The sequence below is a fragment of the Xyrauchen texanus genome, chromosome 4, assembly GCF_025860055.1.
Source record: "Xyrauchen texanus isolate HMW12.3.18 chromosome 4, RBS_HiC_50CHRs, whole genome shotgun sequence".
NCBI classification, from domain to species: domain Eukaryota; kingdom Metazoa; phylum Chordata; class Actinopteri; order Cypriniformes; family Catostomidae; genus Xyrauchen; species Xyrauchen texanus.
Window position 1 is genome coordinate 7,623,937 of NC_068279.1, and position 12,581 is coordinate 7,636,517.

Genomic DNA, 12,581 nt, shown 5'->3' on the forward strand with positions numbered 1-12,581 from the left:
ACTCCCACTGCCACACCTCCCTGGTAAATTGTTAAAAATGACTGTACATGATTTTTATGCATTAAATGTTTAATAATGGAAAAACACTTTATATCTCTCCACTTTTAATCGTATCGAACAAGAATATATGTCAAGTCGCATTTGACCATTCTTTATTGCATAAAGATGCACCATTCAAATCTGCGATGCCTTGGGTAATGTGAATTATCGTATTTTCTAATATACCAAATAATGACAAGAAGCACATAAGAAAAAAAACATTTTGAAAAAACATTTAAATTTTTTTTTTTAATTTATTAGCACTGTAAGGGTTTCTCAAAGACATTCAAGGCAAATAATCCACAATAACAAAATACCTTTAAAATGAGCTATAATGTTCATCTATTGAAAACTAAAATGACACTTTATATACACTTAGGAACAAATGAATATACGTTTCATCATACAGGATCTCAAAGCCGTCAAAGTTGTTAAAACTTGGCTCCTGACTTTCCGTGATCAAGCAATGAAATCCAAAGGTCTGTTGAAACCACCTTTCCTGTTCATATATTGCCTGCAAGAGAAATATGATTACATCATTGATTTCCTCCTGCACCAAAACATTACATCACTCCCCACCAATGAGAATGTTTGTCACTTTGCTGAGCAGCACCTGCAGAGGTGATTGGCCACATACTTAACTGTTGCTGGGATATTAACTTTGCAAATTGTTTCTTTTTAAAAGCGCGCCGTTTGTGCATGTAAAAATCATTATAGAAGAAATAAAGTCCGGGACCGGGATTTGATGGGGCAAACATAAATATGAAGACTGCTCTTTTCAGAAAATAAATACTCATACAGACCTGTATTTTCTCTTCTGAGACACGTTGACCGCGAATGCCTTAGCAGAACCCTCTTTCTTTTTACCCTGTTGAACAAGATGGTGACAACAAACACACCATTATGTTCAAATGTTGTTATAAATGACTTTGCACTATGAATATACAGTACAGTGAACACTAAAAGCACAGCACACAACATTGATGATTTTATTGACAATTTAACTTATATTCATAGGTCTTTAACAGCTATACAATATCTTAAGCATACACTTTAACTAGCTGTGCCATCTTGTGGTTGTTGTAGGAGCAGCTCTGACACTTGAAATTGCTGTAAGAACAATTTGTACTTTTGCCCAAAACCAATGGCCCCATGAGAACTCTCTCTGATCCGTTAGATTATTACAAAGCTTAATACCCAAAGTACTCTATTTTTTTTAAGCAGGCATTGGTCAAACTCATAGAATAAACAATAACAAGTAAATAAGACACCTCACCTTTGTGCTGTCAAAGGATCCAAACCCCATCAGTTTCATCATCTCTATTTCCTCCTCTGACTTTCCCTGCATGTCCTCAGCTACACGACCAATCAGATGAGATGGGACATAAATTCAAAAGTATTCATACATGGGTGAATAATACCTGATTTAGGTCATTACCAGCACCTCAAATATTATTGAAAAGAAAAATGTATATAAGGTGATTGCATGGCTATATTCTTGATTGTATGCACTTGCTAGTAATGTCTGTAGCTGAAAAAGCCAAACCTGTTAATTAGAAGGGGGTGTCCACATGTTTTTGTCTGTGTAGTAGGCTAACTTTGCACAGTGGTTAGTAAGATTTTGTCATTATATACCATGTTGAAATGTATAAAGATTTAGTTTTGAGACCACACTTTTGAAACACTGTCGCCCCCCCAAAGTGCAATGCCGTCCCTCTAGACTTCAATTGTAGGCACACTACTGTAATAATGAATTTTGTTAATTTTTACAACTGAGGCATGAGTTATTAAGCTAAAAGTATTAGTTCATCCCAAAATGAAAATTATCTCACCATTTACTTTCTTTTGCCATCCCAGATGTGTATAACTTTCTTTCTTCATCAGAACACAAATGAAGATTTTTAGAAAAATATCTCTGCTCTATAGGTCCATACAATGAAAGTGAATAGTGGCCAGAACTCTGATTCTCCAAAAAGCACATACATGTAGCATAAAAGTAATCCATATGACTCCAGTGGTTAATTCCATGTCTTCTGAAGCAATCCAATCAGTTTTGTTTGAGAAAAGACCAAAATACAACTCCTTTCAGCGCATCTTGCCACTGCAGTCTCTAGGCACGATCACAATTTCAAGCGCGATTATGCTTCCTAGTGCTTGACGCAGATGGAGATAGGAAGTGTAATTGAGCTTGCACTCATGATCGCCAAGGAGACTGTCGATGTCAAGATTTATGGTGAAAAAGGAGTTATATCTTGGTCTATTTTCACCAAAAACCAATTGGACTGCTTCAAAAGACATTCTGGTGTTTTATGGATAACTTTATGCTACCTGTGGCAGCGGGGCGTGGTCAAGCGCCCGTCCGGGAGAGAGAAGCGGTAAGGGCGCTCACACCTGGGCCAAATTATGTCTAAACACCTGTGTCTAATTGCAGTAGCGTGAGGAGAGCGGCATAAAAAGCAGAAAACGGAGAGCCTCGAGAGGGAGAGCCCGACACCAAGCCAAGAGAAACTAATTGTTGTGATAATATTGTGAAAGTAAAAAAGATTAAAAGAAGCCTTACCTTTGACGCTGTTTCCTGTCCCTTCCTTAGTGGAAAGTGTTACACTGGTGCCGAAACCCGGGACATTAAAAAAAAACCATAATAATGGAACAGAGTCGCCCCATAGAGTCCTCCCAGCTGGCTGAAGTCCTCCAGTCCCTCGCGACACTCCACCAGAGCCACCAACAATCCCTGCTTGAGCTCCGGCAAGACCAGGATCGCCGTTTTTTTGAAATCATGCGGGCTCAAGCAGAGGACCGGCTCGCCATCCGGAGCCTCCTCAGCCAGGAGGCCGCTCCAGCCGCAGCCGCGACCCCGGACACCCACGCCACATTGCCCCCACCCGCGTTACAGAAGATGGGGCCGGCGGATCGACCCAGAGGCCTTCATCGACCTCTTCGAGAGGACGGCGGAGATTTGGGGGTGGCCCCAAGACCAGTGGGCAGCCCGAGTAGTCCCTCTCCTGTCCGGGAAGCACAACTCGCGGCCCAACAACTGCCGGCAACAAGCCTCCTGGCTTACAACGATCTGCGAAGAGCCATCCTGCAACGGGTTGGTCGGTCCCCAGAGGAAAGTCGCCAACTCTTCCGGGCCTTAAAACTGGAGAAATCCGACCGCCCGTTCGCGTTCGCCCAACGGCTCCGTGATGCGTGTCGGAGGTGGCTGCTTGCGCGGGACCGCGGCGCCGAGGAGCTCGTCGACCAGGTGGTACTGGAGCAGTTTGTCCAGCGCTTGCCCCGGAAGACGGCCGAGTGGGTCCAGTGCCACCGCCCGGCGCCGCTGGAGGAAGCCGTCCGGCTCGCGGAGGACCACATGGCGGCGATTCCGAGGGCGGATGAGCCCTCTCTGTCTGTCTCCCCTTTCCCTGTGTCTTCCCCTGTTTTTTTCCCTCCCCTCTTCCCTCTCGCTCTGCTCTCTCCCCAGGGTCCGTTCCTGCCCCCGCAGGCGTGGAGCGCTCGCGCGCCCAGCTCCCCGGTCTTGGGAACGCCCACCAAGCCCTTTCTCCATCCTTCAGCCGCTCTCCTCCTCAGGTGGGGGCGCCCGCCAGCACGGGTGCGGCCGCAGCGCCTGGGCCGGTCTGCTGGAGGTGCGGGGACCCGGACCACTTCCGGGATCAGTGCCCGCTGATGGAAATAGGGGCGGTGGTACGGGTCTCCGATGTTCCACAGGCTGCCCCCGATCGGGCTGGAGCGCACCGGATTCGGTAAGAATCCAGGGGTACATACCAAGCTTTGTTGGATACCGGCTGTAACCAGACCACCATCCACCAACGCTTGGTTCAACCCGGGCTTTGGGCTCAGCTAAACTGGTGAGGGTAAGGTGTGTACACGGGGATATTCACAAATATCCCGTGGTGACTCTGGCGATCAAATTCAGGGGAGAAAAACATAGTGTAGAGGCAGCGGTTAGTCCTCGCCTCACCCATCCGCTAATTTTGGGTACGGATTGGCCGAATTTTAGAAAGTTATTGGAGGGAGTTTGTGCGGATGGGTCCTGCGCGAGAGTGAAGGGGTGTGTGATGTGCGATGCTTTGGCGGGGAGGCGGAGCCAGGGCCGTCCTCGACTGCTCCGAGTGACGTGGGAAGGGGCGAGGTGGACGCTCCTCCTCTCCGGAATTCCCGGAGGGGGACTTCCCTTGGAGCAGTCGCGGGATGATACCCTTAAGCACGCCTTTGACCAAGTGAGAGTAATCGATGGTCAACAACTCCGGCCGGGTGTCGCCGTCTCATATCCGTATTTTTCGCTTATTAAAGATCGCTTATACAGGGTGACGCAGGACGCCCAAACAAAAGAGGAAGTAACACAATTATTGATTCCACGGAGCCGTCGGGAAATGGTTTTCCAGGCGGCTCACTATAATCCTATGGCCGGTCACCTAGGGGAACGAAAAACACTTCTCCGTCTAATAGCCCGCTTCTATTGGCCGGGCATTGGCGGTGACGTCCGCAGGTGGTGTGCGGCGTGCCGCGAATGTCAGCTGGTAAACCCACCGCCACCCCAAAAGCGCCTTTGCGCCCTCTACCATTAATCGAGGTCCCCTTCGAAAGAATTGGGATGGACCTCGTCGGGCCATTAGAACGGTCAGCACGCGGACATCGCTTCGTGTTAGTCCTAGTGGATTACGCGACGCGATATCCGGAAGCAGTGCCTCTGAGCAACATCTCCGCACGTAGTGTTGCAGGGGCACTCTTCAAGATAATCTCCCGGTGGGGATTCCGAAAGAAATCCTCACCGATCAAGGCACAACTTTTATGTCACGGACACTTCGCGAACTTTACGAGCTCTTGGGCATTAAATCGATTCAGCACTAGCGCTTACCATCCTCAGACAGATGGCCTAGTGGAACGGTTTAATAAAACGCTCAAAAACATGATTCAGTAAATTCGTACACGATGACGCTAGAAATTGGGATAAGTGGCTAGACCCCCTGTTATTTGCGGTACGAGAGGTCCCGCAAGCCTCCACCGGGTTCTCCCCGCTTGAGCTGCTGTACGGGCGACGCCCGCGGTGTCCTCGATGTCATCCGTGAAAATTGGGAGGAGGGACCTTCTAATGCCAAAAATGAAATTCAATACGTTCTTGATCTTCGAGCAAAGCTCCACACACTGGGGCGATTAACACAAGAGCATTTGCTCCAAGCTCAAGAACGCCAACGCCGGCTGTATGACAGGGGTGCTCAGCTACGGGAATTTGCACCGGAGATAAAGTGCTTGTATTACTCCCAACATCGAGCTCAAAATTACTCGCCAAGTGGCAAGGACCGTTTGAGGTCACACGACGAGTAGGGGATCTCGATTATGAAGTCAAACGTACCGATAGAGGGGCGCGCGTCAAATATATCACCTCAACCTCCTGAAATTGTGGAGGGAGGAGGCGGCCTCTGTGACGTTGGCCACGGTAGTTCCGGAGAGGGCGGAGCTCGGACCGGAGGTAAACAAAAACTACAATCTTAACACTCCGGTCACTTGTGGGGACCAGCTCTCACCGCGGCAGCTCACGGAGGTTTCCGAAGTTACAAAAAGAGTTTGCGGACGTGTTTTCCCTCTCCGGGCCGTACGAACCTCATACAGCACCACATCGAGACCGAGCCGGGCGCGGTGGTGCGTTGTCGCCTTATCGCTACCCGAACATAAAAAGAAAGTCGCTCGGGAAGAATTAGATGCAATGCTCGATATGGGCGTAATAGAGGAATCCCACAGTGATTGGTCCAGCCCGGTTGTTCTTGTTCCCAAGAGTGATGGGTCGGTTCGGTTCTGTGTGGATTACAGGAAAGTCAACGCGGTGTCTAAATTTGACGCGTACCCAATGCCCCGTGTTGATGAACTGCTCGATCGGTTAGGTACTGCTCGATTTTACTCGACCCTGGATTTAACAAAGGGCTATTGGCAGATCCCCTTGACACCAATGTCCCGCGAGAAAACAGCCTTCACCACGCCGTTTGGATTACACCAATTTGTGACGCTTCCTTTCGGTTTGTTCGGGGCCCCAGCCACGCTCCAGCGACTCATGGATCGGATCCTCAGACCGCATACCGCGTACGCCGCTGCCTATTTGGATGACATTATCATCTATAGCAATGATTGGCAGCGGCACATGCATCATCTGAGGGCCGTCCTGAGATCGCTGCGACGGGCGGGCTCACGGCAAACCCTAAGAAGTGTGCGGTTGGGCGTGTGGAGGTACGGTATCTGGGGTTCCACTTGGGTCATGGCCAGGTGCGTCCCCAAATTGAAAAGACTGCGGCGATTGCGACTTGCCCTAGACCTAAGACCAAAAAGGGGGTGAGACAGTTCCTGGGGCTGGCTGGCTATTACAGAAGATTTGTGCCTAATTATTCGGACGTCACCAGCCCGCTGACTGATCTCACTAAAAAGGGGGCTCCAGATCCGGTCCAATGGTCGGAGCAGTGTCAACAGGCGTTTACGCAGATTAAAGCTGCACTTTGTGGGGGCCGCTTTTACATGCACCTGATTTTTCTCTCCCTTTTATTTTGCAGACGGACGCTTCAGACAGAGGGCTGGGGGCCGTACTCGCAGCTGGTGGAGGGGAGGAGCGCCCGGTGCTGTACATTAGTCGGAAGCTCTCCTTAAGGGAGACTAAGTACAGCACCGTGGAAAAGGAGTGTTTGGCCATCAAGTGGGCGGTCCTCACCCTCCGTTACTACCTGCTGGGGCGGGCCTTCACCCTCTGTTCGGATCATGCCCCACTCCAGTGGCTCCACCGCATGAAGGATACTAACGCCCGGATCACCCGCTGGTATCTCGCTCTCCAGCCTTTTAAATTCAAGGTGATCCACAGACCGGGGTGCAGATGGCTGCCGCCGACTTCCTCTCCAGAAATGGGGGAGTGGTAGGCAGGTCGGATGACGCCCGGCCTGAGTCGGGCGGTGGGGGTATGTGGCAGCGGGGCGTGGTCAAGCGCCCGTCCGGAGAGAGAAGCGGTAAGGGCGCTCACACCTGGGCCAAATTATGTCTAAACACCTGTGTCTAATTGCAGTAGCGTGAGGAGAGCGGCATAAAAAGCAGAAAACGGAGAGCCTCGAGAGGGAGAGCCCGACACCAAGCCAAGAGAAACTAATTGTTGTGATAATATTGTGAAAGTAAAAAAGATTAAAAGAAGCCTTACCTTTGACGCTGTTTCCTGTCCCTTCCTTAGTGGAAAGTGTTACACTACCTTTATGTGCTTTTTCAAGCTTTAAAGTTTTGTTCACCATTCACTTGTGATGTATTGACCTACAGAGCTGAAATCTTCTAAAAATCTTCTTTTGTGTTCTGCTGAAGAAAGAAAGTCATACACATCTTGGACGTTATGAGGATGAGCAAATAATGAGAAAAAAAAAAAACGAGTTTTTTGTGAACTATTCCTTTAACTTGTATTGAACCTGGAACATTTCTTTTAGATGGAAAGTGTTCAATACAAAGACACTATATGGGATCTTAAAAAAAGAAGTGGGGGGACTAGTAGTGACAAACTATCAACCTGATATTTTATGGGCTTTTGTAGGTTTATCCTTCCCTTCCTTCCTTTCATCATCCCGTCTGTCCTTCTGCCGCACTGGAGACAGGGAGGAGGAGCGGTGCCGCCGTGGAGATCTATATAAACAAGACAGGCACACAGCTGGAGGGGAAGGTTATCAAAAACTAGACCATGAGCCGAGGGTTCCATGTCTTAAATAACCAGATTCATAGCTTTCATGTTCTTTACTTATTAGCAGTACTGTCATCATAGTCTGTAGCGCATGAATTGTACTTATGACAACATCTAGTGACTGATATCAAGCGCTCACCTGGATCTGCGCCTGTGGGGGGAGCGCGAGCGCGACCTCCGTCTGTCTCTGTCGCGCGACCCGTTCCTCTCGCGCTCCCTGCGCCTCCGTTCGCGATCTCGCGAGGACGAGCGTGACCGCCGTCTCTCTGAAATGACAGTGGAAACCGTAACAAACATAAAATGAAAAAATATAAATGAAAAAAGACAGACAGATATACACACACACATATATAGAGCCGTGGCCAATAGTTCTGGCAGTGACATAAATTATGTGTTTTGCAAAGTTTTCTGCTTCAGTTGTTGTGGTGTTGATTCACAATGTTTCTAGATTATTGTGCAGAGTGATCAGATGCATTTTAAATAATTGCAAAAAGCTTCAATGGCCAACAAAAATGAACTTTATCACAAAAACCCAAATTTCACTGTTTTTTGGTCCTGGCACGAAATTACCAGCTAACATAATTTTACTAATCATATCAGCAGCACCTGGGAAAGTGTGAACAAGTATTAGTCAAGTGAAATCACTCTATCATTCTGATTGGATTATAAGAGCAGACTGTTTGCTATAAAATGAGGGAAGAAGTGCTTCCAATCATTGTGTTCTTGTTAGCAATGTTACCTCTAAAAAAAAGACATGCAGCCATCATCGCTTTGCACCAAAATGGCCTCACATGCAAGAAAATTGCTGCAAGGAATATTGCACCTGAAAGAACCATTTACCGGATCATCAAGAACTTCAAGGAGAGAGGTTCAACTGCAGTGAAGGCAGCTTCAGGATGTCCCAGAATATCCAGCAAGCACCAGGACCATCTCCTCCTGAGGAGTCAGCTACGGAATCGTATCACCACCAGTGCAGAGCTTGCTCAATATTGGCAGAAGGTTGGTGTGAGTGAATCTGCATGCACAGTGAGGCAAAGACTATTGGACAATGGCCTGGTGTCAAGAAGGGCAGCAAAGAAGCCACTTCTCTCCAAGAAAAACATCAAGGACAGACTAAAATTCTGCAGGAAGAAGTATTGGACAGCAGAAGAGTGGTGCAAAGATATTTTCTCTGATGAAGCTCCCTTCCAACTGTTTGGGACATCTGGAAAATCGATAGTCTGGAGAAGAAAATGTGAACGCTACCATGAGTCCTGTGTCGTGCCAACAGTGAAGCATCCTGAGACCATCCATGTGTGGGGTTTCTTTTCATCCACGGGAGTGGGCTCTCTCACAATTCTGCCCAAAAACACTGCCATGAATAAAGAATGGTATCAAAACATCCTGCAAGAGCAACTTCTCCCAACGATCAAGGAGCAATTTGGTGATGATCCGTGCATTTTCCAGCATGTTGGAGCACCATGTCACAAGGCAAGAGTGATAATGAAGTGGCTCGGAGATCATTACATTGAAATTTTGGATCTGTGACCAGGCAACTCCCCGGATCTTAATCCAATAGAGAACCTGTGGTCAATCCTCAAATGGCGAGTGGACAAGCAGAAGCCCACAAATTGTGATCAACTCCGAGCACTAATAAGGCAAGAATGGATCGCGATCAGTCAGGATTTGGCCCAGAAGCTGATATCCAGCATGCCAGAGTGAATTGCAGAGGTTATGAAGAACAAGGGTCAACACTGTAAATATTGACTCTTTGAATATATTGAATGTTTTTGCCAATAAAAGTCTTTAAAACTCATGAAATGCTTATCATTGTTTTCCAGAAACATGTGAAAAAATTATCTACAAATACTGAAGCAGCAAACTTTGCAAAACACAAAATTTATGTCACTGTCAATCCTTTTGGCCACAGCTGTACATACATACACACACACACACACACACACACACACACACATATATATATACACATATAAATACATATACAGTACACACACACACACACACATATACACACACACACATATACATATATATATATATATATATATATATAAACAAAAAAAGAAGAAACGTCCCTTCAGGACACTATATTTTAAAGATAATTTTTAAAAAATCCTACTGACTCTGAAAAACACCAAAAGAAAGATGCCAGATGCATCTGTCAGACGCAGGGAGACAGAAAGGACAGCTGATTGTCCTCGCAGTGGCAGACCACGTGTAACAACACCTGCACAGGATCAGTACATCCGAATCTTACACCTGCTGGACAGGTGCAGGATGACAACAACTGCCCGAGTTACACCAGGAATGCACAATCCCTCCACCAGTGCTCAGACTGTCTGCGATAGGCTGACAGAGGCTGGACTGAGACCTTGTAGGCCTGTTGTAAGGCATGTCCTTACCAGATATCACCGGCAACAATGTTGCCTATGGGCACAAACCCACCTTTGCTGGACCAGACAGGACTGGCAAGAAGTGCTCCTTACTGACTAGTCTCAGTTTTGTCTCCCCAGGGGTGATGGTCGGACTCGAAGGAATGAGCATTACACCGAGGCCTTTGCTGTGGAGCGGGATTGATTTGGAGGTGGAGGGTCCGTCATGGTTTGGGCGGTGTGTCACAGCATCATCAGACTGAGCTTGTTGTCATTGCAGGCCACGTATACCTTGCCAAATCCATTTAAACTTGTTTTTCACAAGTCTTGACATTTAATCATAAAAAAAATCTGCCCATCTTAGGTCAGTTAGGATCACTGCTTTATTTTAAGAATATGAAATGTCAGGATAATAGTAGAGAATTATTTATTTCAGCTTTTATTTCTTTCATCACATTACAAATGGGTCAGAAATTTACATACACTTTGTTAGTAATTGGTAGCATTGCCTTTAACGTAGGTCAAGCATTTTGGGTAGCCTTCCACAAGCTTCTCACAATAAGTTGCTGGAATTTTGGCTCATTCCTCCAGACAGAACTAGTGTAACTGAGTCAGATTTGTAGGCCTCCTTGCTCGCACACACTTTTTCAGCTCTGCCCACAAATTTTTTATCAGATTGTGGTCAGGGCTTTGTGATGGCCACTCCAATATCTTGAGTTTTTTGTCCTTAAGCCATTTTGTCACAACTTTGGAGGTATGCTTGGGGTCATTGTCTATTTTGATGACCCATTTGTGACCGAGCTTTAACTTCCTGGCTGATGTCTTGAGATGTTGCTTCATTATATCCAGATAATTTTCCCGCCTCATGATGCCACCTATTTTGTGAAGTGCATCAGGCCCTCCTGCGGCAAAGCACCCCCACAACATGATGTTGCCACCCCCATGCTTAATGGTTGGGATGGTGTTCTTCGGCTTGCAAGCTTCACCCTTTTTCTTCTAAACATAACAATGTTTATTATTACCAAAAAGTTAAATTTTTGTTTAATCTGACCAGAGGAAATTTCTCCAAAAAGTAAGCTCTTTGTCCCCATGTCCACTTGCAAACTGTAGTCTGGCATTTTATGCCGGTTTCGGAGCAGTGGCTTCTTCCTTGCTGAGAAGCCTTTCAGGTTATGTCAGGTTATGTTTACTGTGGATATAGATACTTGTCTACCTGTTTCCTCCAGCATTTTCCTCCACAAGGTCCATTGCTGTTGTTCTAGGATTGATTTGCACTTTTTGCACCAAACTATGTTCATCTCTAGGAGACAGAATGTGTTTACTTCCTGAGTGGTATGATGGCTGAGTGGTCCCATGGTGTTTAGCACACTATTATTTTTACAGATCAACATGGTACCTTCAGGCGTTTGGAAATTGCTCCCAAGAATAACCAGACTTTTTCCAAGCTTCGCTTCAGAAAGCCTTTATTTACCTCCTGGAGTCATATGCTTTTTGGGGATTCAGGTACCATTCATTCTGATTATAAAGCTTGGAAGAGCCAGGATATTTTTTAATATAGCTCTGATTGTGTTTGGCTGAAAGAAGAAAGTCATTTACAACTAGGATGGCTTGAGGGTGAGTAAATTATGGGATAATTTTCATTTTTGGGTAAACTAACCCTTTAATGCAGCTGGTGGCCACACCAGATACTGACTGTTAATTTTGACCCCCCTTTGTTCAGTTGTAGGTTGTTGAATCTTTTGTTCAATACAAATATTTACACGTGTTAAATTTGCAGAAAATAAAAGCAGCTGAAAGTGAGAGGACGTTACTTTTCTTTTTTTGCAGTGTGTGTGTGTATCTCTCTCTCTCATCTATATATATATATATATATATATATATATATATATATATATATATATATATATATACATACATACATACATATACACACACACACACACATACATTTTGAGCGCAAGTCAAAAGAGCTCAACCAAAAGTTTTTACGATTGGTCCCTAAATGTGGTTTGGGACACTCCATGTGTGCAAATAGCATAATTGGGCATGCATGACATAAGCGCTATCACCAACAACAACTAGCAATTTTAACAATCGTCTAGTTAATCGTCCAGCTTATGATATTCTTATGATATTTTTTTGGACCTTAGCAAGTTGGAAATCTTAAGTTCATTTGTCTGCTTGAGCTTGTGTGGTTGTTGCTTGATGTTAACAAACATTAACAAGCCACACTTTACCATTAATTTATGAAAAGCATAAATTAATTCAAACCTCGCCGCGGTGGTGTTCGGCTCCTGCTTCTCACCATTATTAGATCAGTATGAAACACAAAACGTTCTAACAAACAGCGCTGCAATATACTGCGAGTTATCCAGAAATTTCCAGATTCACCCGTCCGCTGGTAGCCATTAACGGTGCATCAACAAAATGACTCCGGAGCAGCGAGCATTCAAAGGTTCCAAAAGAACAGTTTCTGCCACACT

At 46.0% G+C, this 12,581-nt stretch overlaps 1 protein-coding gene across 1 annotated transcript; it reads right to left on the reverse strand.

The window, feature by feature from the left end:
• Positions 1 to 100: 100 nt before the first annotated feature.
• LOC127635683 (U4/U6.U5 small nuclear ribonucleoprotein 27 kDa protein) lies at positions 101 to 12,509 on the reverse strand. Its single transcript, XM_052115892.1, has 6 exons — positions 12,370 to 12,509; positions 7,866 to 7,992; positions 7,559 to 7,671; positions 1,316 to 1,395; positions 843 to 907; positions 101 to 553 (listed from the first exon to the last, which is right to left on the reverse strand). The coding sequence occupies exons 1-6, from the start codon at positions 12,404 to 12,406 to the stop codon at positions 499 to 501; spliced, it is 477 nt and encodes a 158-aa protein (XP_051971852.1). The 5' UTR covers positions 12,407 to 12,509; the 3' UTR covers positions 101 to 498.
• Positions 12,510 to 12,581: the final 72 nt, after the last annotated feature.

Bases quoted from the DNA above. Each gene is read 5' to 3' on its own strand.
- LOC127635683 (XM_052115892.1), bottom strand. From the start codon at position 12,406: ATGGTGAGAAGCAGGAGCCGAACACCACCGCGGCGAG. The intron at 7,993-12,369 runs GTTTGAATTAAT...CTGTCATTTCAG, and splicing joins CCGAACACCACCGCGGCGAG to AGAGACGGCGGTCACGCTCG. The intron at 554-842 runs GTCTGTATGAGT...TTTCTCTTGCAG, and splicing joins TCTCAGAAGAGAAAATACAG to GCAATATATGAACAGGAAAG.